The sequence below is a fragment of the Lepisma saccharinum genome, chromosome 11 (genome assembly GCF_977018435.1).
Source record: "Lepisma saccharinum chromosome 11, izLepSacc3.1, whole genome shotgun sequence".
Taxonomy (NCBI): Eukaryota; Metazoa; Arthropoda; class Insecta; order Zygentoma; family Lepismatidae; genus Lepisma; species Lepisma saccharinum.
Window position 1 is genome coordinate 25,380,955 of NC_139239.1, and position 27,151 is coordinate 25,408,105.

Consider the following 27,151-nt stretch of genomic DNA (forward strand, 5'->3'; position numbering starts at 1 on the left):
AGACTTAAAACGTCAACACTATCTATCAATCAACATATACTGCGTACAGAAAAGGAAGGGAAAAACTCATAAATTGCGTTTTAGCTGCTGTTGTAATTTTATTCCTACGTTTCGGAGACTTTTTTTCTGTTCCCGTCTAGAGGGATTCCATGGGTATCCAGTCACCTAAGGTCTCCCACATGACGTATGGGTAACGAAGCCATTCTCGAAATTCTCCCTGTTTTCGAAAAACCGCTGTGATGTTATAAAATCTGAAAAATTGCATATTCTTAGGATTGCTTCTAGAGCATTCACGTGAATCTTAGTATGGTTTTCTTTCACTATTGTCTAGATATTCGCATTAGTTTAATGAGTTTATGTAGCCATGATACTATTGAAAATATGTAGAGAACTGGGAAAGCAAATTACTCGAAGATTCACTTCAATGCTCCTGGATGTGATTTTTCAGATTTCGGAATATCATAGCGGTTTACGAAAGGAGGAATTTCGAAAAAGGTTTTGCTGGCATTAGTCATAGGTCCTTTCGGGCCTTAAGCTGTAGATCCATTCTCGATTAGTCTATCTGAGAGTCAAGGTATGAAAACAAATTTTCAAAAGCCATCCGTGTGTTTGTAGATTTGCATAAGATGACCTCCTAGGATGAATCTCTGAAGACTGAGATCGAAAATGTCTCCGAAACATCCCAATAAAGCTACAAGTCCAATTCCATGCACTAAGAATCAATAACCGCGATAACCTACTGTGGTGCATGACCGCCTGCCCAGCGCAAGTAAAAACCTACAAAAGAACAAAAAGAACCTACTACAAGGAACAAAATAAGTACAGATTCTATAGCTCTCGTCCAGTCTTACGGCGGGCGTCCTACATGCTGGCAAGGGAAGCGGGGAAGCCACCAATCCAGTGAAACGAGAAACAGCAGCCTGTCTAATGAGGTGCGCACAGCACATCCTCCCGCGACGTCGTAACTCTCGGCGCCACCGATGTTGTCTGGTTGGTCTGCTGCGTATTAGCCGCTCCCCATTTCCCTTCCCGTCCGCCGTAAGACTAGACAAGAACTGTAGTTCAAGATTCAGAGGTTTCCAGAACAACAAAAACTATTGTATTGTCACATTAAAGTCGTGTTTTCTGAAATTGCAGTCCGCGTTACCATAATACTGGAAAGCTATTGAAATCACCTGTTGAAATAATATTCCCGCTGGCCAACCACTTTCGCCATGTCCTTTCCGTGCTATTCCTCAGCCAGTTTAGGTATGCCTGCATGTTACTTGTAACGAACTCCAATTGTATTCAACAAACTGTTTTGCAAACGTAATACTTCTGTGTGCTACTGCAGACGCTATTTAAATTTCAGCGTTGGGTTTTCGAGTTCAATATGTAAGACAAAGTATCAACTTAGCCGCTAATGAAACACATTTCTTCCTCCTCAATCGCATGACGTCTGACAAAGGTAGTAATTAAAGATCATTATTCATAGAAAACACCACTTCTCCTTTTGACAAAGTAGTTAGTTCAGTCCGCACCAAAACCGTGAACAAACAAAACCACGCGCATACAGAACAGTCTCAAAAACATGAAGACAGAACAGGGAAGAAGGGAAAGAACTGAAAAAAGGGGAAAATCAAATTAAGAATTGAATTTCGTTACTCTGAAAGTCTTTGATATTGAATTTCCGCCGGAAGTTGAATCGCTGAAGAAACGCAGAGAAGGTATGTAGGATTCGGAGACGGGGGAGCTGCGAGGGTACGAGGGGTGGCGGAAGTTGCCGATGGCTAACGAAGTAAGGGGAGGCGTGATTTAATATCGAAAGGAAACGACGGGGGTAAATGAGGAAAGATGTAACTTATTTTGTTGCAAATTTAACAATAATGGAACTTGTAGTGGATAAATTGTTCCTCCTGATACGTATATTAAATTATTTTCAACTGAACACTCCTGAAATTGTGGGAATATGAACATATTCTGACAGAAAATGTGCAAGAAACGTTCTATACAACATCTGCAGAAGTTTAGCATAACATTTTGCCAGATAATCTAAGTTTTTTAGGAGAGAGAATGGAAGGTTGTCATGGACACCAAATTATAATATGAATAAAAACAATAATACCCCCTAACCCTATAGCGCTACAGCCCAATATTGGGCCAAGGCTTACCTACCGACTGCTGGCCTCCCTCCCACGCGGGCCACCAAGGGGGCGTGGAGATCTGCAGCCAGACTAGGGGGACGGGTGGTCGGCTGTAGGACTTCGCGACCGGATTACGCTCACTCACTCGGGAGCTCCCCAATTTCGTCACGATGGTGGGTTGCCACCGGCCCTATACACAGGCCGAAAATTCCCGGAGGCTGAACCCGGGATCGAACCCATGCCGTCCCACAACCGCCGCCCAAAGCATGGTGCCTTTGGCCGCACGACCATGGAGGAGGACAAAAATAATAATAATAATATTATTAAATTGCCTCTTATCTCTGATATGTAATTAAATAGATTAAGTGTACAGACTGCACAAGCACGTCACCATCATTCCACAGCAAACGTTTGCCTGGCTAACCGTTAAAATATCTACAAGAAGATGAAATTCATTAAAACAATAGACGCTTACTTTACCAGCTCTGCCTCTCTCTGCCCATTGTAGAGTTTCAGTGACGTTTTTGTTTTCAGTTGGTGTTTTAAGACCACTTTATGCACAGGAAGGCTAATCGGGACTGGACCTACGGTTTAAAGTGGGATCCGAACCACTGTGCCATGTGCCTCCACCGGGTATTGAACCCGGGACCCAGTTTCAGTGACGGGCGATAATTTAAATTCGTTCATTATTTTGACTTTTAATTATAAAGAGGACTGAATCAGTGCTCATTATTACGAAAATGCCATAAAAAGTACGTTGCCAAATTTCTTAGCTGTTTTCCGAATACTCTACCAGGTTATTGAAATGTTCGGGGGGATTTTTCTATTTCTGGAGCCTCCCCCCCCGATCCATAACCTATTACGCTAGTTTTTGGTGTATAATCGCTCATGGGCAGATATACACTACGGCAATAGACATTTCATTGCCTCGGTGGAGGCTTCTGATGTCTGACATGGGTCTTTTAAACGTTCCATCGCCTCTGCGGTTGATATATATACCAGCGCTCGCAATAAAGGAGAACTTCAACACTTGTTGTGCTCCATTTCGTCGGGCCATGTCACTTTCAGGCCAGCTAGTGTAGCGATGGGAGACCTGTTGACTGTTCCTTGCCATCGTTCACCAGACTGAGAGGCAGGAGTGAGTGCCAGGTCGAAATGATTGCGCACGATGGTCTCGAAGACATTTGACAGTTATTTCTTTTAGTGTTATTCCAACGCGCTTGTACATAAACGCTAAATCAACCGATGATGCTGATTTTCCTGATCAATTGAATGCTGCAAGAACCCAGATGATTGACTAGCGTAGGCATACTCGAAGGCGTAGTTGTAATGTCGTCCCCTTGTAAAAGGTGTTCTGGGTTCGATACCCGGTGAGGCACACATATTTATGGGCAGATTTCATTTATTGACTTTTTAGATCATTTCATGTGAATATTTAGCAACTTATGTGAGCCACATTTTGGCAGCACTGGTTTAGAACATTATTTAGTATTTAGAAAAAATTGAACCAGTTTTTCAATAAATTCTGAGCCAATGTGAAAGTTTTCAAAAATGTGCTTCAATTAATTAAAGGAAAGAGTAATTTGTTGAAATACTCGATCATGCAACTTAACACAACTTGGTATTATAACTTAGAAAATAAAATACCTTTTTTGTGATGTTTTCCCTAATCGTGCAAATAATTTCTTGCTCTTGAGAACTATTTTTGAAAACATAAAAATTAACTGAAATGGTACGGACTATATCTCAGGCTGATTTCGCCTAGTTTTCGTATCTTAAACGTAAAGCTTTCTTAATTTATTTTACGAAAGAGAATTACTATTTTGGACTTCTATACGTCCATTCTTTTATCCGACTTCCAACAAGCATCCTTATCACAATCCTCGCTTGTTTTCCCTTTTCTCTCCCTCTACCATCTTTAGCAGGGGCTCCCTCTCTCTCCTATGATTCTGTGCAGTTTTCGTGGGAGCCCTTTTTCACCCCAACGACCTTCCCAATATCGCGGTTTAACCCCAGGAATCGTGCCCCTTCGTTCCCCCCTCTGAGTCAACATTTCAGCCGGGGATAGTCCATTAGGGGATTCTGTTATCCGTCGTCCTTCTCGCCGCGTCTGATATCCTGTTTACTCCGTATTTTCCTCCCATTTCTGTAAGTCAAGGAACTCTCCTCGGTCTTTTTTTTTTATCTCTCCGAACCGTCCGTATCTTTCCCTTCGTTTCCTATTCGCCTCATGTGCCTCCGCCATTTATTTCTCTTTGTCAGTCCTTGCTGTACCTGGATGATATATCATTCCGTTGGCCTCTTCATATGATTTTAATATAAGGTTCAGTTTTCTGTCATTTATTTATTATTCTTTGCGCCGGGGTTATTTAAGTGACGGCTCACGGATTTTGACATGAAGTTTGGCCTGTCGCCTTTGCATTGCGCATGCGCTTGCTTAAACTCTAGTTACCAACACGTTGGGTGATTGTGTCCCGTCACTGAAAGTTCCCGGTCCATACTCTGTCGGGAATCTCTAGAGCAAACCGGGGCATAAAGTGGCAGTGGCTTTTTCCCCTCCACGCAATCCTGTTCCCTCTCGCGTGCTCATTAGTCGAGCCCTCACGAGTCGCTACTTGCGCAGAGACATACTTTCGCTCGCTCGCTCCAGAGATTGCCGGGACAGGGTGTAGGTATTTATGCTACTTTGTGATTGCGAGTTCCTTCCTTACTATCACGATCAGTCTAAATTGACTCGAAAATACTAAATGTAGTTAAATTCTAATAAATGCTAATCTCCGGAGATCAATTTTTTTTAACTGTATCGTGGTAAGTGTGGAAACGTTAACGGATGCAAAAGCTCTTATTTTGAAAGATTAACATAAAACTAGGCGGGATTTTGCACAGCTCCAGAATACAGATTTTGCACAGTTCACAGTTGCACAGCTCCACAAATCAGACAATTACACCGAAAGTCGGATTTAATGTTAAGTCTCAATTCTAGGCTCTTTGGGGAAAAAGCGTTTAAGTCAAAACATGCACTTTTACAGCAGACAGTTACATATGTTTATTCTTTTAATATACCCTATCCCAGCTAACTGTGGAGCAAGGCCGCGCATAACGTCAGAAAAGCGAAGGAAATCGAGTGGCCAGAACGAAGCAGTACACGCTGCTGAGAAGGCTGATAGCTGCAGTCGCTTTCCCGCACTCCACGCTATTCCGTTCCTCTCACGTGTTCATTGGTGGAGCCGTCTCGCGCCACTACTTGCGCAGAGACTTGTTTTCGCTTGCCTGCTCCACAGTTAGCTGGGACAGAGTATAGCAAACCTTATATAGCATGTTGGATCATCAGTGTATAGAATATTTACCCTTGCCCAATATAAAATTAAACTTAAAATAATTTCTTTAATCCATTCAGTGTTACTTGGATGAAGGCAGCAAAAGTTGCAGACTTATGAGCCTTTTCCCCAACACCCTAGAATTATTCTCTCGTTCTATTAAATTGACTGGAAAGAAAATGTTTCGTACAATTCTAGTGAAATTTTAACGTGCATCCATGATCTCCTTGTGCAGTTGATGGTACAGAAATAAAAACCGGGCAAATTTGTAGTGACACCTATATTTAACTACCCTTTCATATCAACTGTATTGTTTATAAATTAGAACAAAGAACAGCCATTTGTTTGTCACGATTGGCTATTAAAAACGTCAAAACGAAACAAATTGTGTTCTGCTTCCTTTACGCCCATTTCATCAATAACTGAATTTCCCAAGATTACAGCCGGCCCTGGAGTAGGGCAACCTTTACACTCGCTCAAGAGAAAACGCTATACGAAACAATTGTAATAAAATTGCAATAGTAAGTCCAGATATCTTCATTGAAGAGTAAGGGTGATATGTATTCTTTACACTTTGAAATCAGATGATCAAATCCTCTATGACGAGCTGTAATTGCGCTCTAAGCATGCTACACTAAAACTTTTTTTTACATCTCAATATGAGAGTGTGATCGCACGTAAATAAACAGCAGCGATATAGGTTTGAAAGAGCGTAGCGTAGTGGGTAACGCTGTCGACTGATACTAAATGGGTCCTACGTTTTCTTCCCGACATGGCCACATTTCAATTGTTCGGATTCCATTCCCGATGGCGCAGCGGTAGCGTCGTCGCCTTGTAATCAAGGGGTCCCGGGTTCGATACCCGATGAAGACACATAGTAGTTCGGATCCCACTTTAAACTATAGGTCCAGTCCAGATTAGTGTGTATTAGCTTGTCTTACTGTAAAGAACTTAAGCCCTTCATTTAAATTGTATGAATTTGATCCTTTTTTAATTGAAGGGTTCTTACTATTATCAAATTTTATTTGGCAAATGTTTGCTTTCCTTAGAAGTGAAAAGAAATGATCTTCGAAAGGAGAGGAATATACAGGGTGTCATAAATATGGCTACATGTTTTAAGTAAATGATATGTGTTACTGTACAATGTAGATGGAAATTGTGAATGATATATTAAACTTGAAACTTCATTTTTTCGTTTCAGATAAGATTCCCGCGCCCAAGCCTACGTCATTAGTCAAGATGGAGCAGCAGCAATTTACAGTTGCAGTGTGGGTTATTACACACCAGAATGGTCGTGAGACTGGCGAAACGTGTGTAAAAAAGTGTAGTAAACGATTGCTTACATCAAATTGTTGTTTAGCATGATCATTCTGGAATGCAATTTCCCACGCTGCAACTGTAACTTGCTGCTGCATATTCAGCGCCATCATGGCTAATGACGTAAGCTCGAGCGCGTGACTTTTATCTGAAATGAAAAAATGAAGTTTCAAGTTGTATGTACCATTCACAATTTCCATCTACATTGTTCAGTAACACACTTTATTTACTTCAAACGTGTAGCCATATTTCTAACTCGCCCTGTACTAAAACACAGGTATTTTCCAAGGGTGTAACTATTACTCAAAATGGTTGACATCCACTGGTATCAAATTTCAAGAGTTTGCTTCTAAATGGACATGGCTTGTGCTACATACTGAACGTACATTGGATGCAAGCGCAGACTTGCGTCATCCCTTTTAAACACACACACACACACACAATATAGATAGTGACCTCTCTCCACGAAGGCTGATGTTCAGTGCAACTGCTGTGGCTGTATGAACGGGCAGGATGCTGGCCAAACTAACTCTTTTTTCTCCTTTTCCTCAATCTTCTCTTTTTCCCCCTTCTCTGAAGATGAAGACTCACTTCTTGCCTCGATAGACTGGCGCCAGCCTCGGCTCGTGTTGCAGCTGAATGTCGTGGGAGAGAAAAAAGGGATGGGGGAACGTTGAGGAGGTAGAGGATGGCTTTGGTCGAAAGAGATCTCCGGGAAAACTGAAATTTCCTCTCTTGTTTTTCCTCGCTTGGAGTTCGTAACAGAATGAAATGTAATAGGGAGTAATATTTTCTATCTTTACAGTGTTTAAAACTTTCCCAGTGAGGTTAATAACCTTAAATATTCTCCGAAAGATGTCTCTCGTGATGAGCATCGTCAATAATATTCCTACCAGCCGGAAGACTAGAAATGTTACAGAGATTCCCTCGGCAATATAAATCCATAGGCGTTTTTTTAAACTACTCTTGTTAATTGCGGTCAACGAATTTCAATCTTTACTCATGATTGTGTGTGCGTGAGCAATTTCTTCTGCTTTCCTGTGACTTCTCATGTTTGCGCAGGCGTAACTCTTAGTTTAACGACTAGGCTGGTCACGAGACGATACAAGATTTGGCACAGTTTCGTCTCGTGAAGAACGCTGTCTCGCTCTCGGTCTCGAATCGAGTGCCTGTCTCGTTGCGGGTCTAGTATCGAGTAGCAAACGCATGCATAATCGTTGACGTACTTGAAAATTGAAGTGTTTTGGGCACTATATATGTGTGTGTAGATAATCTGCAAAAATTAGATCGTCCTGTGGGGTATAATGAGTGACCTGAGAAGGTGTCCAAAGATCAACCTCACTTCCACAGAGTCTTGCAGGCAACGAGGCACTGGCGCCTGGACCCACGGCCAGTATAATCGTCTGTGGGGTCGCATTGTCCTGTATTTGTCCTTATGTGTGCTGAGTGCCATTTCAAAGCTTTATCTTTTAACCTAGATGTGGAGCTTTTATCTTCGGGGTCAGTACAGTTTTAGTTGTCGGTAATGAGTCTAAATTTTAGATATTGATCAAAAAAGGTTTTGAGCAGACATTTTATTTTATTCTTAAGGTTCTGTCCTTCGTTTTGTTTTAGTTAAAGAGATTGTCCCCGTATTGTATGATCGGCACAAATAACCTATGTGCTGCCGTACCCATTTAAAAATCAATATATTGTCCTTTACGGCGTTTTGCCTTCCCCTTTCGGTATAATAACTGAAAATGATTCTTATCGGGTGAGAAATTGAATAAATGTTTTCGAATTGCTAATTTAAAGATCCTTTATGGCAAAAATATTCAGTCTCCTACATAATTGCAAAGAATATAAATGGGTTCCCATAAAACTACAAGTGGCTCCATATACGAATTAATACAGTACAGTCGAGCACTTGTGTGCTGTTAAATCATGCCATTCTGTTATGTCTTCTGTTTAATGCAGTGCTTCTTACAAGCAAGTCCTCCTTGCCTTTGAACAGTACAATTTTCACTCTATATACAGCACAGTATGATCATATATCTTTAGCAACATGAAGCGGCCTCTAATGTTTCTCTTATGCAAGGACGAGCTAAGTTCTTCCTCGTCTGGCGAGCTAAGGAGCTATCTTCAGATCGAGGGATGTCCCCCAGGCTACTGCTCCAGGATCAGCAATTCAAATACATGGTGGAGAATAATGAGATTCCCCGCCATAAGTCTTCGCGTTATCCGAATGTTTCGTCCAACATCCAGATCTCGGGAAGAACATCAGCGCCAAATGCGGCCCACACTGGACGTTGTTTCAGTCCGAGATGCAACTCTTGCAAATTGTCTCGAAACTGTTATTTATATTTTCATGCTATGTTGCGAATATGCCTCTTTGTCTCCAACCCCCCTCTCCTCCTATCTCTCACATGATTCTGATCTTGTATCTGATATTGCGATGCTTGGCTTTCTTTCATTCAACTAGAGTAGGCCAAGTTTTGTTTTAGCGGGATGAGTTTTGTTAAATCATCACCGTATCGCAACGCACAGTGATACATCATTGCAAGAACAGACAAATATAATCGAAAGAAATTGCACATATTGAGACAACCGACTAACAAAACAAAAAAGATGTAACCTCGTGTATATGAGAGAAATGAAATAAACATGAAAAGATAAAGAATAGCTCCGATCATAGCGCGATAGTAATAACCGCGAACATGATTTAGCGCCAGCGGAATAATGGCGTTAGCGATTTAGCGCAAGCGGAATTCCAGTAACCCCGTAAGGAATGCCTTAGGAATACCTTGTCCAACCTAACACGAAGGTCAGTTGCAGCAGATGTAAGCATACGTTTGGACGTTAGCAACTGACCTATTTCCGAGGATGTTACTCTGTTTAAGACTGTAACAATTCTCGCTGATGGAGGTAAATGGTTTTAGAGGAATAACAGGCTGTATCGAGCAAGGATGGGATAGTCAAGGCAGGAACGATGAAGGAACTACACTAACTTTGGAAGTTTGTGGACCATGACACTAGGTAGGCGACTTTCATCAAGTTGAACATACAACTAGACTAGTCATGAATCACAATGTACCCATCCGTGTATCGTACTTTATCGATGGTCTTTGTAAATTTTTGTAATAAATAAGCGGCGTGAAAAGGTAACCTTTGAGTTCATCCCCGAGAATATCTCACAATAATCACCAACCTTGATTTTGCTGACGAGAAATAACATGAACATGATTAAGTGCAGCTGAGATAACCGAGAAAATGATTTAGCGCGAACTAAATCACAGAGAACCTGATTTAGTGCGAAGGAAATCACCGAGAACATGATTTAGAACGAACAAAATGACCGAGAACTTGATTTTATGCTAGCAGAATGACTGAAAACATGATTTCATACGAACGGAATGACCTTCAACATGAAATAGAATAACTGAGAACATGATTTAGTGCTAACGAAACGACCGAGAACATGATTTAGTGCAAAGGAAATGACCGAAAACATGATTTTTTGCTAGCAGATTGACCGAGAACATGATTTCATACGAACGGAATGACTTTCAACATGATTTAGTGCAAATAAAATAACCGAGAATGTGATTTAGAGCAGGCGAAATGACCGAGAACGTAGTTTTATAATGGATTAGCACGAACGAAATGACCGAGAACATGATTTCATGCAAGCGGAATGGCCGAGAACATGATTTAAAACGAAAGGAATGACCGAGAATATAATTTCATGCGAACAGAAAAACAGCAAACGTGATTTAGCGCGAACAGAATAACAGAGAACCATGATTAGGTCGAGCGTATTGACAGAGAACATGATTTTGCACGAACAGAAAATAGAGAACTTGATTTAATAGTAACGAAATAACAGAGTTACTGCTCAGTTAATAAAAACAAAGTTAATTATGTGCGAAATAAATAAATACGAAAATTTCAGTCACGCGCAACCCCATCCAGGTTTCTCCGGACGATTCCCAATATGTCCATTCCTCACATTTAACGTACACCCTTGCAGTTAGTCCACCCAACTGCCCGTGCTGTTGAATGGGTTGCGGGTGTGTAAGGATACCATTCGCGCAAGTTCCGGTCTTGCTCGCGGATGGAAGACCAATATTGGAACATCGTGTTGCGATTCAGGCAAGGAAAATTGGACTTCCAGTAGTTGTATCTCTTATTTATTTTCCTTCCTGTTACTTTTGTGCTGCAGCTGTGCAGTGGAGCCATAAAGAATAACACATGTTGTGAGTAAAACTGAGATAAAAAAAATACCCTAACTTTTCGGCAGTGCTTAACATTTCTGCTTCAACGAGATAAGAAGCTGGGGAATTCAAAGGGACCATAAGTGTAGACAATCGCGCAGATGGGTTGAAGATTAAATTTTATGCATTTTGGGTTATGAGACACACTTCCTCGCCTCCCTCTCTCCTCATGCTTTCTTTTTTGTTTCCCCTTTTATCTTTATTTTCTTTCTGCCTCTGCTTTTCTATCCCTCTTTTACTCCTTTCTCCTCTTCTTTCTCTCGTACTCTTCTTTTCTTCCATCTCCTTCTGGCTCATGCATTCTTTCTATTTCATCTTTCCCTCTTTCTTCTTCTCTTACTTATTTTCTTTCTCATTTTATTTTCTTGTCTTTCTATTTATATTTTTCTCCTTTCTTCTCTAGGTCTACATTATTATTCCCTCTTTTTTCCCTGCTCCTCTGCTTAATTCATGTTACTAGCATATATTGTCAATGTTTGATAAAGAGTCAAGTGAAATAAAATTGATGAAAACAATGTTCCCACCAGTTTCCTATATTTTTCAGAATTGGTTTCATGAATATTGTTTGTTCTGCGTTAATTTTAATTTTCGGCTCTACAATTTCATTAAAAGATCTAATTAACTTCCTCATTCCCAAGCCTTTCTGCTGACAAGTTAAGCTTTCGATACGGCTCCTCACATTCTCGATGTCGTTAGTTAGTAGAGATGCTGCGATCAGAACAACTTCCAAGTCCTAATTGATCGAAGAGTGTGCAGGCGGGAAGTTCGCACCGCATGAAGCGGTCTTGCTGGCCTTCTCCAGTTCAAGCAAGAAACTGGTCTTTACTCTGTCCGAAGGCAACGAAAACGAGTCCTCTGCCAAAGCGGCGACTCGAGAGGACTCAGCATAGGTGGGGCATGAAGGAGGGCAACGCGGCTATATAAGTTCTTAATACCGGCTTGGTGTATTATATGTTCCATTGATTGGATTGTCAGAGATATAGGCCTTATTTGGAACTGTACTTCCATATCCATTGGCCTCTTGGGAATGGTAAACATCGTATGAAAAGCCAAGTCCTATTCCGCTCCCCCGATTGTGCGCTATCACCTCGTAATCAATGGGTCCTCGTTTTGACTCCCTTGGGAGCATTTTAAATACTTTGTTTCCTGCTTCAAACTGCAGAGAAATCCAACCCTAATTAACCTATTTGTGCAGAAAATGGTCTTGCAACAAAATCTAGTTTCTCTAAATCTGTGCATTTGATTCTCTTACCGCAACACCAGCGTAGTAGTAGAGAGAGCACAGTCACTTTGGCATTGAAAGTTCCTGCTGGGTATTTCCCTTTAAGTCCCAACCTCTCTCTCTCTCTCTTCTTTTTTATATTGCTCGTGACGTTCTCTTTTTCGGTTTGTTTGCTTGGCAGTCTCTGCCCTGCACCGACACGGAATCTTGGCTGCTGACTCGTATTCGGAAACCTTGAGGGAACAGGGGGAAGTAAATCACTTCGAAAGATATACGGCGGCGAGTTATTTCTGAAATCGAATTATGTTTTTCGAGTTTTTATTGCTTTTCGATACCACACGGTGGGAACAAGATTTCATACACGTATCTCGCTTCTCGAAGCGTAATTGACACATTGGTTGGAACCAGACTTTCATTCACAGCAGATGCCTACTGTTCCAGTAGATTGGGAGTAATTTCTCTTTTGCTCCAGCTGTGCTGTAAGGGAAGGAAAATATACTTGTTTTCGATGAAGACGGAGCAGTATTTATTTAAGTAATGCATTTGCAGGGAAAGTATATTTACAAGAGTTTCCTGATGATATCTTGCGATGAAACTAAAATAAGGGAGTACGGATGAAGTCAGAATTGACTTGGCAAAATTATACAAGGTCCGTGTGCCCTTATATAAACTTAAAGTTTAGGACACGACGACGCATAAAATTTCCATGGGTGTTTTGGTAGGAGTTTCGAGAAAGTCATTATTGTCTTAAACAATATGTTACATTATAACATTAATTTATGTAGTAAAAGAAAACTTGGTTTGTTAATGCCTCTTGGTGAAACTAGTTTCCACGAAAGGTTAGAGTTCTCTACTCGTGAAAACAATTTGTGGCGAAGTGGTTAGCACATCACGCTACGACGCCAGGAGTCCCGGGTTCGAATCCTGCCCTGGGCATGGATATTTGTGAGTGTCCATTCATCAATTTCATCATTTCATTACTCATCCCCATCTTCGTAAATTAGCCAAAAGTGGCACAAAAGGTGAAGTAAAATAAATCAAATCGCGAATCGTGAAAAAATTAAGTCAGGTTTCTTCTTAAAAGTACTTTAATATGAGTTGATACTAATTTACATTGAACCAACATACTCGTATTATTTAAAAATCATGGGGGGATGATTTAAAGATTAAGTGATAGAAGATAATTTAACATGGCTCGACCTGGAGTTTGATTAAGGAGACATTAGTTTCGGCTGTAGTTGTGTTAGGCTTGTTATAAATATCGTATTTAATTTTAGTTTTTCTATAGGCATTTGTAAAAACTAGTTGTAACTGGCTAATTTTTCATGATTTTATTAGTATTATTATTTCGGAGGTATGTCTGAGGTTTGAGCTCTCATATATTGGAATTGTAAAGGTGTATGTTGCATAGTTGCGTTGTAGGGGTGGCGGGATACACTCTAAAATATTTCGCAACTTTTAACCTTTGTTTTAAAAGTTGTTTAAAGACAAAAATGATAATCGGGGGTCACTTTAAGAAGAATTTGCATTGATTTTTGAGTTCTTTACTGCTTTCATTTCAAAATGTTGATTTTCTGTATATTTCGAGAGGGGCTGTAGCTCCTTCAGTCTCCCTGGATACACCCCTAATGTTAGTTCATGAAAACGTCTTCCTTGAAATACACTTGTCCAAATCCCACAAAGCACTAACCATACAGCTTTGAACTCTCTAAACACCTACCATTTCCTAGTAACTGAAACAAAAATATAGGTCAGTTAATAATCACTTGGTAGGATTATAGAATTGCATCATAACAGAATTGATTCATAATGTGGGAAAGTATTATTTTTTCAAATGTAACATTTTAAATGTATTACTGAATTAGGCGGAGGCGTAACAAATTCAAAATTGTTGCATTTTGTGGATTTCTACATAATAAACGAACTAATGAATAATATTATAATAGTTAATATTATTAATGCTAATATCGGATAGGAACTTATATTATATTAAACTAATGCTTCATAATTATGTGCTACATATTCATTCTATTTTGACAAACAACGGAGTTTGAATTTGACCATTTGGTTTTGGATGATTGAATTCGACGTTTTCTATCACCAGATGGACAAGCATATGAATATAATACAACGCGAGCTAGACCGCAGACGGGTCGCTGCATAATGGAGGGACATAAATATTTGCACGGAAAATTCTGTGCATCCTGGAAGCAAAATTCATGAATGTTATTCGCTTTTAAAACATGCATAACAAATCGAAGTAGTAGTGCTACTTTACTTCAGTATGAATGCTTTCATTTTTTTCTGTGTGCTTTAGAAAAAGAGATAGCGTTCAATGTACAGGGTGAGCAAAAGTGACATTTACTTGCGGGAACACGTAAAGGTAATCGTGTATGCTAAGAAAGTTAAGAACCTTGCAAAAATTTAATACCTTCTAGAGGATAGATCTAGTTAGGGTGAGAAGAGAATACTTGATCCCAAGCGCACGTCTTTCGCAACTGAGAGCGTCGAATTGAAGCGTGTATTCAATCAGACTGTGCGCATACAGTGTACTATGGCTCATATAATGACGTCAAGTAGACTTGTATCATCAAGTGACTAAAGCAAGTTCTGCCATTGGTTAGATCTCGGAGCTGTATGAGCGAAGTGTTTTGCGGGGCAGAACCTTGCCTACTTGGAGACTGGCTGAGTATATTGTAATTCCGTGTACTTCTTTATCGGCCTGTCTGGCCTGGTAATGCTTTGCCTTAAATTTACGATATCTCACTTCTCGTAGATATTTCACTTGTTTGAATTATTGAAATTTATTTGTTTAGTAAGGTTAGATTACTCCGGGTTTTATGCTGGGCTGCAGTAGACTCATTACAGCCATATTCTCTACAGACTAATGCACTTCTTAAGTGGACTGACTTTTCATTAAGTGTTATCCCTCCTAAATGAACGAACATTGAAAGAAATGAAAGTATTGGGAGAATTTTTCTTATATAGAGTTGTTACTGTTCACTGATATAAAATGAGGTTGTACGTTTCTTATGTAAATTTGTGATGGGTTTTGTTAAAGGATTTTGGTATTTATAGTTAAACAAAAGACTTGTTAATAAAATTTGGGAGTGAATGATTCTTTTACATTGAGCATATTAACCATCTGAAGTCTCAGTCTTAAAGTAGAATAACTTCCACTGCGCAGATAATTTAATCCACGTCTCCCGCCTTGTTTTAAACTTGTGAGGGAAATAATAGGTGTAAGGGATTATAACTTGTACTGTAACTGTGACTATTACATACAATCATATGAAAGCTTGTAATCCTATGTAACCTGACTTTTGCATCACCCTGTAGTTGTGTATGCTCCTCCTAACGATACGTTTTTTCTTATTTCCAGCCCGTCGAAGATAAGAGATCAAGGTTCGGCCTGGGATGGTCCTCGTGGTCTGAGTGGAGCACATGTTCTCGAACCTGCGATGGTGGAGCTTCGTACCAGCTGCGGAGATGTAATTCTCCCACGGGATGCAGAGGAGAGAGCATACGCTACAAGATATGCAACATGCAGGTGAGTCCTTGCTTCAGCAAATCATGTGCTTAAAATGCAGTATTGGTTAGCAAGTTATGTATTAAAACGAAATGATCTACACGCTGTCCCGGGAATTTCTGGAGCGAGCGAGCGAATAAAAGTCCTCTGCGCAAATAATGACTCGAAAGAGCTTGACCAATAAACTCGTGAGAGAATTGAGTGCAGCAGCGTGCAATACTTTGCTCCGCCCACTCGTTTTCTCCCCTTCTCTACCGTTATCCGCGGCCTTGCATCACAGATTCCCGAGACAGTGTAGCTCATGGGCACCAATAGGAGGGTCAAGGCAATATCCAGCCCCTCTTGAAATTAGGGAAAATTTCTTGTTTGCTCTTCGGTACATCATTTTATTTGTATACCTTTTCCTCATTTCTATGTTTCATGCTTAATGACTCTTTCTTCTTGATATTTTCTTTTACTACTTCTTTTCATCTTTACTCTCCCCATCTGTATTTTTCTATCTGAAAATCTATCTCTATCTCGGTTTATCTAATTTTATCTGGTCTTATGTTCCTTTCTCTATTTCTTCTTTTATCTATCTCTCTCTCTCCGTCTATGTAGTGTGTGTGTGTGTGTGTGTGTGTGTGTGTGTGTGTGTGTGTGTGTGTGAGAGAGAGAGAGAGAGAGAGAGAGAGATAGAGACTTGTACTCTCCTGACTTACCTTATTTCTGATTCCAGTGTGTGTGTCGTTTTCTGTGTTCCTCTGTACTTTCTTTGTAATATCTTCGCAACAAAGATTAATTTCATTTTCCTATAATATTGTCAAGAATGTTCTGCCTGTACATGAACATTATACACTATCATATCAGAAATTAGGATTACTGTCGCTCGGGACAGACAAGTGGTCTGCCCCCTCCCCTCCTCACCTAGATTCTATTGTGTGTTATTGTTTTATTTTTTTGCTACATTCTGGGCCAGCCTGTAAACACTAGAATATCTTAACTATATTCCAGTCAAGCTTTGACATTTATACTATATTCAAAACTGTGTTGACATGTGTAATACACAAATATGAAAATTAAATAACTTAGACAACTAATAATTGGTAATATGAAATAGAACTGATTTTGGAAAATAATAGGATCTTTCCATTTCATTTACATATCGAATTCACTTTTTGAAAGGAAGATACATTTTTCAAGTATTACTTTTTACCATGTGTAATTTTATTCAAAATGGTAAATTTGTTTGCGTCTTGGACTTGCTATTACTTGGAATAGAATGTGTGAATTACATTTTTTTGGGTGAAACGGCACTTAAGGCCATTTTGCACCCTTTAATTTATTCGGGGAAATATCCCCTTATCTGAAATTCTGACTTAAGAGATTAAAACAAAGGCTGTAAAAAGCCCCTTGGGAAAAATTGGAAGTGCAAGGTTGTAAAAAGACCTGCACAAGACAAACACAACACATTAAAAAGTCAGATAAAAATAAAAGCTTCCTCAGAGATGGAGGAAGAGACCAGCTCTTTGCAAAAATTTAAAAACATTTGATAAAACACTATTCTCATCATCCAACAGAGATGACAAACAGCTGGGAAGATTAAAAGTCGGTCTGAGGATAGCAAAGTCTGCACATTCAATAAGAATATGCCGAACACTTAGAACAACGTTACAAGCACGAATAGTTCGGTACTGGCTGAAATTAGGAGTTTCATAATTCAAAACATTAGCCATGGATCATTTGGCAATGGCACCGTATGCCAGGGATCTGGTTCGAGTCCTGTACATCTCCTGTGTGCGCTTGTGTGTCGTTTAGTACCTTTGTATTCCTATAAAATTTCTAACTTACTTGTTCAGTTTCTAAGATATCGGTACACATGGGCCAGAGGATATCTATTTCAACTTTACTCGTTAGTATCCCGAAAGAGATGCACGTGGGAACATTTTCGTCGCTGCGAAACTCAAGTGTCCCTTCCGTCAGGAAGAATGCTGTTTGTTTTGAAGCAGGTAGCAAGTGTCTTCCTTGAAGTTCCAAATGAAAGGTAAATATCAAAGGAAAGGCAAATATTTATATTCGCGTTGCTCACTTGCCCCACGGCGGACAGAAATTTCGATAATTTGTGGCAAAGTCAAGATTCCTTCGAAGTATGGAGAGAAAGGGAGAAGGAGAGGTTGAATTACCCCGGAAACAATATTGTCAGTGTGCCAAAGGAAATGTCAACATTCATTATTATTCATTTTTAGACGTTCGTTTAAAATTGATAGCCACCATTGTACGAATACATGTGTAACTTATAAGTTGTGCACGGGCTGTTATGACTTTGCATATAGTTGTTTTGAAAGGGTGATACGTTCACAAGACATACAGAAATTGAAGCTTGTATTAGTCATTTTTCAGTTGCATTCAGCATATTTTCGATTTTTCAAGTTAGGCTCGTCTGGACCTATGGCCAACGACAGTGAAACCGTTCTAGAATTTTGCTCTCCTTTAGAAAAACCGCTATGATATTCCAAAATCTGTTCTAGGGAATTTGCGTGATTCTTCGTGTGGTTGTCTTTCACTACTGTCTAGATAATCTCAATAGTTTAATAGGATTGCCTAGCCACGAAACTTATGGGAATAGCTAGACAACAGCCAGAGTAAAACCGGAAGATAACGTGAATGGTCTGGAAGTAATTCTAAGCACATGTAATATTTCAGGTTTTGTAATATCAGTGTTCTTTTCGAAATGCGAGGAAAATTCGAATGCGTATTCGCTGGCGTCGGCCAGAGGCCCAGCCGAGCCTTAAGAAGAATTTCCTTTGTACACTTAACTATAACCGAAGTACTCCTCTTGCATCGGTTGAAGTAGAAGAAAGCTTTTCTAGATACAGTCATACGTATAACTTGGCGCGGCAAATTTTACAAGGAGGCACAGGATTCTCAGAAGTTTGAAAATTAATTGCATATCGTCAAAATATACCTTGCCATAATGGTCCTGCAAGAACATCACCATTTGCATAATTATTTTTACTTTCTCTGTGTTATCGGTGTCAACATTAATTGCTTGGATTGTTATTAACGCTGTTCTAGCGTTATTTCTGTTAACTATTCATTGTATGACCTGTGCTATTACCGTTAACGTATTATGTTACAACGTTAGAACTGCTCTGCAATGTCATAAAGGCAGATGAGGAATGTGGAAGTAAGGTCCCAGTTATTCTGAGATCTCAGTGAAGATGATGTGATCAGCATCACACTCCGGCAGCCTTTATCGCCTAAACGCACGGCCATCAAGTTCGGCGGGTGCCTCGGCGGAGGATTAATGAAAGATGTCGTTGTAGAGTTGGTCTTTGTAATCCATGTGATACAAACTGACAGTATTTGCTCGAAAGACCAGGGATGACACAAAAGTGCCCAGGAAAGAGGTCGGTCTGACGCTCGAACTAGGCAACGCAGCCCGGTTGACGTTGCCACACAGTGCGCGGGAACGAGCGACTTTTTTCCCGCTCTCGCTTTGTTTTTCCCATATGTGGCACCAGCGCAATTCTACCCAGCCACCTATTTTCATGACCTTGCGTTTAGGTAACATTGACGAGAGGCTGGGTGCGCCACGGAGCCACTTATGCAAGGGTATTAGTCGAAGAAAATTCTGCTGGAAATCGAACCCGGGTCTTTCACGCTGCAGTCAAATAACATAGCGTCTGGACCACCGTGTGCCGGTAGTTAAATAACCCGAAATGAAATTTGCGTTTGATATCGTTGCTCTGAAAGAAGTTCGATATATTTTTTTAGATTTACGAAAACACTGCGGTTGTTCGAAACCAGATGTATCGCAACCTTAATTCTACGTTCTTAACGGCTGAGTGTACGCGGGAGCCTCTTTCACACCCGAATACAGCCTTCGGGAATATTGGCTAAGGTATTTTCTCGTTTAGAAAAATTCCCTTCCTCCAATCGCGAAATGCTTTTTCTGGGCAGGTTCCAGGAAAAGTGTCATTTTTCAGAAAAATCTCCCTCCCTCTCTTTTGTATCTTTTCCATCGGCGGGCGAAATGGGGAAATCAATTTGTCATGTAAAGAGGGGTAGTTTCACTCCGTCGGACTCCGAGCTGGGATGTTCGGGGAGAAACTGCTTCAGGCGGAGTGGTTTTCCGAAAGAGAAAGAGCGGTGTAGGAAGGGGGCGGGGGGATGGCTGATGGAATAGCATCGAGTTACGCATTGAAATGGAGAAGATATGGAAGGGAGGGGGTGGGTACGAAAGGAGAAGATGGAGGGGAGAATGAGCGGCTCGTCGGAGTAATTACCTTTCAGAATCCATCCGAGGCATCATCAGTTTTTGGAAACTTTGGCGGGAGAAAGTCCAAAACAACGTTGAGTGTCTTGCTTTCTTTCCGTCTGACGGGAAGCTATATCGACACTGCAATCCTCTCTCTCTCCGTCCAAAACTCTTACCACTTTTTTTTTTATTTAACTCTTAATGAGCTGCTTCTTGGAGGAACACTTTTAAATTCTCGGTGGAAAGCCTTGCTATTTTTTTCTCCATCCTTTCTTTTCTATTTTCCGAAGACAAGTAAGAATGGCCGACGGTCGGGGGGAAAGTTGAAGCGCGGATGGATTTCCATCCTCCCGCGTTAAACTTGGCGCGAGGAGCCATTTCTTGCTAATGCATAAATTATTTCCGGACAAAATTAACGTCGCCGCTCCTGAAGTGTTCTCAGCGAAGCGGAGTAGTTGGGGGGAGGACGTTCGACAAGTGAATTCGATTCCTCCACTTCTCGGTTCGATCACTCTTTTCTGTGGCGATAATTGCTTTGGAAGTTTCGCACGCTTGGATAGCTCTACTTGGCGCCGGAGAGTCCTGAGTTCGGCTCCTGGCGTTACTGTTCTGAAGCCCCGAACGGGTTTCGCTTTTGACACCAAAATGCCGCACTAATCCTGCTCTACGGTGAACGATCTCGTAGAAACGAAACTGAGAACGTACAAAAGAATTCCAACAGGAAAGTTTGTCTTGAGTCCACGTTATGTTGAGATATGCTAATCGCGACTGGGTCTACAGCTAAAAGAGGCATCCGAACCACTGTGCAGTGTGCTTCACCCTGGATTCAAACCAGGGACTCCTGGATTACATGACGACAGCTTAAAAAATACTAAAGGAAAGAGACTACCCTGACGTATTAACAGTAACGATAGCCGGACAATTACGATGAATACAGTTAGAAGTGAAAGGGCGGGTGGACAATTGCGATGACATTTTAAGTCTTCTATCAAATTTGAATTTGATTTTAAAATTTTGGGTGCGTCAGCACCTAGGCTATTTTGCACCCGTCGCATGATACGGGGTCCAGCCCCTTATCGTTACAAATAACAACTCTAACGTTGCATAACTAAAATTTTAAAATATTCTGACTTCCGTTAAAAGTTGAGGCTGTAGACGGGCACTCAGCACACATAAGACAAAAAACAGGACAACACACACAAAATTATACTGGCCTCAAGGGCCAGTCGCCAGAGCCTCGTTAGTCTGCAAAATACAGTCCAGGGTGTACGACGTGGAAGTGAGGTTGACAATTGGGTGTACTACGTTAAAGGTCACCCCTCACACCCCTCTTCTATCAAATTGAAGGATGACTTAACACCCCGTACAATACCTCTTACAAGAGAATTATGTGAAATATTGATATTTTTTAATTGAACATGGATTTCTCCAGGCTTGAGACTGGCAAGATACTTGCATTACAACCACTTTGGCGTTTTCAAAATTAGTGTTCTTCCACACATCGTCAGTCATAACTATTTCCTCATTGTCCTATTTTTGTTATTACTTTTCTCTCTTCTTTTATTTCTTGTAAGCACGGAAGTGCTTCGTCAAACGTGTCTGGGATCTTGGTTCAATAAAGGTTTTGAACATGGGCTAGAGCCAACAGACACCTTTTGAAGTCACCCGTTTCCTCATATGTGCGAATACACTTTCCAACACTTTTGTCGATTTTTATGTCACGCTTCTTCCTTTTCTGGCCTTCTAGATTAAGTTCCGCATGGACTTGATGTTGGTGTCCTCTGATTGGCCCGTTGAGACAGGTCATAAATATTTGGATCCCCTCTTTCAAGCCACCTATTTATTTTGTTGTTCCAACCTTCTGCAGCATTATCAGTTCTGTGGCGCCTTTGGTAGCAAGTCCACATATCTACCGGAATGTCTTCGTTTTCCAGCCACTGCGTAGCAAAGTTATCCAAAAAATCCTGCAATTTATGGCTAGGGGAAGCCTCACCATGAATGAAGAGCCAGTCTTCGTCAATGTCCTCGCTTTTCAGGAACGCGAGAGCCGCACTCATCTGGATAGTTAGTGGTATCTCTTTTTTTCCTTGTCCTTGTACTCGGACGCGAGACCTACATTTGAACTTTCCTCCATAAGCACTTCTTCATATGATAGTAACAACCCATTTGTTTCTGCAAATGGAAAATTTTCCCTGAATGCTGAAATAGCTGCTGCTTAAAAATCGACGTTGATTTTCATCGGTTTCCACTCTGAAATACTCTCGATAACCATTCTGAAGAGATGAACATAAGTTTATTTCTTTTTGTTCGGAAGAAAAGCGAAAACAACCGGATCAACGTTTGTTTCTTCCGTAGTGCTTCCGACATCGGCATGAATAGTGTACACTTGTGCGAATTGTTTACTGCAGATTTTGAATGTTCCATCCATGAAGAAATGATTCTGCTGCTTCAAACTCTCCCTTCCCTTCCTGCCTGCAGAAAACCATGATTCTGTCTTCTTTTCCATCATCTGCCAAAATGAAGCTGGTACCATCACTCATCTTCATATTTTCCACATCCAAGATTATGTCTTGCCGCGTAGTGGGTTCTGTTTGTATTCCTTGGGCCTGTCCTTTGCCGGCGCAGAGTTCTCTTAATCGACGAGCTGGCATTTCAGTTACAAAGTCATAACCTCTGTCGTAAAAAGTTTCCAGTTCTTTGGAATACACTTTAGCTACGGGCGCAGTTTCATCTCTAACCCTTTTCTTCGCTTTGAACATCGATCTCATGACATCTAACTAGGCAGCGTCAGGAACACACACGTGATCGAACACACTGGTGACTTGGTTGTTGTTACTCACTAACCTTCCCTTACAATGTTTAGTTTTCTCTTGCAAACATAGCCACGTAACATTGCCATTCTTCTGATTTACAGCAACTTGACGATAAGAATGACCATCGTACAGCGCGACAGGTTTTCCTTTCTCCGTTTGAATAACTTCCATAATTAAGTTTGCTATTCGAATTACCAAGTGAAGTGCACCAGAGGAAGTGTGGATCAGCAATGGCAGATTTTTAAAACTTCACCCCTTAGCAAACTTCCGCTACTATTTGTGACACCTGCACAGACGCAGACGCCTGGATTAAACTTTCTGTGATTTCAGACTTAGGGGGGAGGGACGGTAGGAATGAAGGGTTGTCAATTATGGTGCACCTGTGTGTTAGTCATCCTGATCGTCGCAGTTGTCCTACCATTAATTTTAGAATGACCTTCACCGTCAAAATTGTCCCTGATTTTGGCTTCATCGCAATTGTTCTAGATTCAAAAGTAAGAAGACAAAATACCTGGCCCAGCGCTCATGCGTGTACGAGGAATGGCTGAAAAGTTCTCGGTCCAACCAAGAAGGAAATTATTTAAAACCGTGGAACACTCCTGCTGTTCCACATATTTACCCCGAAGTTTAACACACTTGGCTCATCGTGTCTAAAAGTTCTTTAACCCTTCCAAAAAGAACACCATTGTCTGGTCTACAGGCTAATGAGGTTCTGGCGCTAGGACCCACAGCCAAGTGTAATCCTCTGTGCAGGTCGTGTTTTTTACTGTGTTTGTTCTTACGTGTGCCGAGTGCCTCTGTACAGCTTCAGCTTTGATTTTGGGTGTGGGGGATTTGAGTTCTCGGATGAGAGTTTAGTCTACGTACAAGAGGATGCGTTAATTTTTTACAGAATATACTTTACTTTCTTGTTAAGAGTCATGTCCTCGTTTTAAATGACAAGCAGAAATAGCCAGTATGCTGACACGCCCACCAGCCATTGTTTCAGATTTAAAATTCAGCTTCGGATTACCCGAGCGAATATCGGGTACCCGAATAGAAAGCCGAAAATAGGTTACCCTGATCCTAAACGTAGATATGAATACCCTGATCCTAAACGTAGATATGAATACCCTGATCCCAAATTGCAAATCGAGTATCCGGATGCGGAATCTAAAAACTTGTAATCGGAACCAAAAATCGAATACTTACCTAGATCCGGAATAGAAATTCGAGTACGCTACCCGGATCCAGAATATTTTTAGCTTTTTGAAAAGGGAAGGGCTTTTCCTTCCACTGTCAGTGATTTTTTTCTTAGTGTAACCTTACCTTTTTAATAAGTTGTGATTGTCCCTTTACAACGTTGCATTTTTAACCTTTCTCCAAGCGCTTTTTATACCCCTTTTGTAACTCTCAAGTGAGGATTTTAGCTAAAGGGATATTTCCTCGTGAATCTTTGAAGGGTGAAAACTTGCTATATGTGCGGACACACCCCAAAATTTGAATTTTTCGTCATCCAGAATGGAAAATTGGGTACCCAGATTTCAGCTACCCGGACGTTTCAGTATCAGGATTTGGTCACCCCTAGTCATGGTAATATTTACTCTATAGGTTTTAAATATCACTAGCCCTGTACTATTTTCAGACTGTACTCCAACCCAGTTTTGCTCATGGTTGTAAGAGTACCCAGTTTATTATTTATTCAAACCCGATCGTAACCTTCCGTTTTAACGACGCCCCAACTGAAAAGTGCCAGAGAGTTCGAGCGACGGACGCATCGGAGGGGTCCAGCGTTGTTGAGGAAGATCGGACGAAGTGAAGGCAGGAGACATTGATTTCTGATGACGGCCGGCGGTTTACGGGATTCGACGGAGCCGTATCGCGTAGCAGCTGCTTTAACGAACTTAATGGACAGCGCGGAGGAAAGTTTCGAAGCCATTAAACGAGGATTTCACGTGACACGGATCTGCTCTGAAAAATTTCCACTCGTTCGACGGGGAGATATCATGACCGACGCTTCCACTAAAATATTTCTACCCGCTTTTCTCGCGTCGCTGGATCTCCTGAGTGCTGGAGCTAGTTGGTTCAAAGTTACGCGTTAAGTTGATCTTGTAGCACTGTTTAGATCTAAAAGAATTAAATAAGATTGAGCTTAATTTGTGATCACTATTTAGTCCCGCTACTAGACATTTCGGTACGAATATCTATCTATACATGTTTGAGTAATTGACAATTATTTATTTATTTATTTCAGAAATTGAACGCAACAGGTATATTACCCATTAATGGCGTTCATTATACAATAATTTTGTGATAACATTATTGAAATATCGCACAGATGAATGTAGTATATAGACAGAAAACATTGAACAAACATATAAGTCTTAGGTTCTATCGTAATTTATGTAATTTTAGTATATTCCTTTTCAAAATTGCGGTCGAGCAAAATAAGTCCACACTGTTTTCACTTTTGATGGTATCATTAAATGTTTTACACATATTCCAAATTGAGGAAGGATATTGTCAGAGCGTTGCTTCTATTACGACGGAGGCTGAAGAGTTGCCTACTTGGGCGTAATTTGCTTGAGGGGACGTAGAAGTCGAGCTGTGACAGGGCGAAAGGAGCTTCAATGAGATCATTTTAAATTTTGTGGAGGAAAATGAGCTGATGCATGATGCGTCTGTTTTTGAGAGTTGTTAGGTTAAATATCTGAGAAGGTTCTCACGGGAATCCATTTGAGGGTATATACCATCTAGTTTGTACTTTAAGTGTCTTAAGAATTTACTTTGAATTTGTTCTATTTTGTTTATATCTTGCTGGGTTTGAGGGTGCCACACTATGCTTATTATTACCGAGTGACAAAATTCACCCTTAGCCTAAGGTGCTCAAATTCGGCAAAGTTTGTTTAAAATCAACCTCGTAGTCAGATAGGTTAATCGATGATGATGATGATTATGATGAAATTTCGGGGTGCGTCGCACATATGGCCATTTTACACCGTTCAATGTATGCAGTGAAAATTCTCTTATCTGAAACCATTACCTGAGAGTTAAAAAAATTGGTGTGAAATGCCTCTTCAGAAGTGTTAAATGTGCAGGTTGTAAAAGGACCTTCACAGGACATACAGAACACATTAAAAAGGTAAGGACACAGACAGTGCAAACATTAGTTAAGACACTGTCATTCCCCAACATGGATGACAAATCGTTACGAAGGCTAAAACTTTTCTGAGGTAATTATAATCTGCCTGTGCTCTAGAAGCCAGGGGTCCCACATTCAAGCTGTGGTTTAGGCATGGATGTATCATTTTGTTTGTCCCATGATCAATTCATCAGTCCATAGATCATCCTCGTCGCGATTAACTCAAGAGGTAGAAAAGTGAAGTAAATTCCTGAGTCGGTAGAGCATCTGATTCCCACGCGGGAGGCCCTGCATGGACCGGCTCTGGGGTTCACTCAGCCTCTAATACAAGGGTACCCGGGGGCAATCCTGGGGAATAAAAGTGGCTGGAGCGTGATGCTGATCTGGGGCCCTGCCCTCAACACTGACAGGTACCTCTCTACAAGCACAAGTTTCCTGTCATCGGCAAGCGAGGGCTCACCTATAGGAACGCCACTTTATAGTTTACAAGGATTCAGGATGCTCCTATACAACGGCCTCCTTCCCACCTGGACATTTTATGGACATCATTAGAAACGCATATAAATTATATTTTGTTAAATAATTAACGCTATTAATATTAAAGGAAATTATGGTCTCAGAAGAATGACACAAATTAAAGAATAATGGTGATGTATTACTTACAAATATTGGAAAACCAGAAAGGCAGAAATCTAAATTATCGCATTAGCAACCTCAGACAGTTGAAAGCTACCTAGTGCTATAAAAGCGAGAAATTTCGACAGCTAGTTGGAGACGTGTAAGGTCTTCACCCCGTGTGCACTCCGCCCAAGAGTCCCGTCAACTGGGTCTTTAACCATGACAAAGGTTTAGCTGTCTGAGGATCACTTCGGAAATCTGGAAGAGGTCTTCACCTAAACCCGACCAGGACCTTTGGTTTGATTATCATCAGCAAGAGTCAGCAATAAGGCGACCCAGGGGTACCTAATTCTCACCGCTAACAAGATTTTTAGTCTTTCCACAGGATTAAGCAGCGCCAAGGAGATTTATGCAAGCCACGTTCTTGGAATAGCGGTATTACATAAGCTGGTGATATCTGTAATTGATTAGAAAAGACAGCAACGCAATATAAAGTTATCGTAATAAATAATTCGATAATAAAAACACAATCTGTTCGAGGATAGAACAAATAATTTCCGATATGTATCTCTGGTAACGGACTAGGTGTTACCTCAGC

The 27,151-nt window shown here is 40.7% G+C and overlaps 1 protein-coding gene across 3 annotated transcripts in view; it reads left to right on the plus strand.

Annotated features, from left to right (window-relative positions):
- The window catches only part of nolo (ADAMTS-like no long nerve cord), a 752,674-nt gene that overhangs the window by 527,901 nt on the left and 197,622 nt on the right, over nucleotides 1-27,151 (plus strand). For all 3 annotated transcript variants that reach the window (XM_083130826.1, XM_083130827.1, XM_083130828.1), the window contains exon 4: nucleotides 15,615-15,782. In XM_083130826.1, coding sequence (XP_082986952.1) covers nucleotides 15,615-15,782 — 168 coding nt within the window. The remainder of the gene's footprint in view (nucleotides 1-15,614; nucleotides 15,783-27,151) is intronic.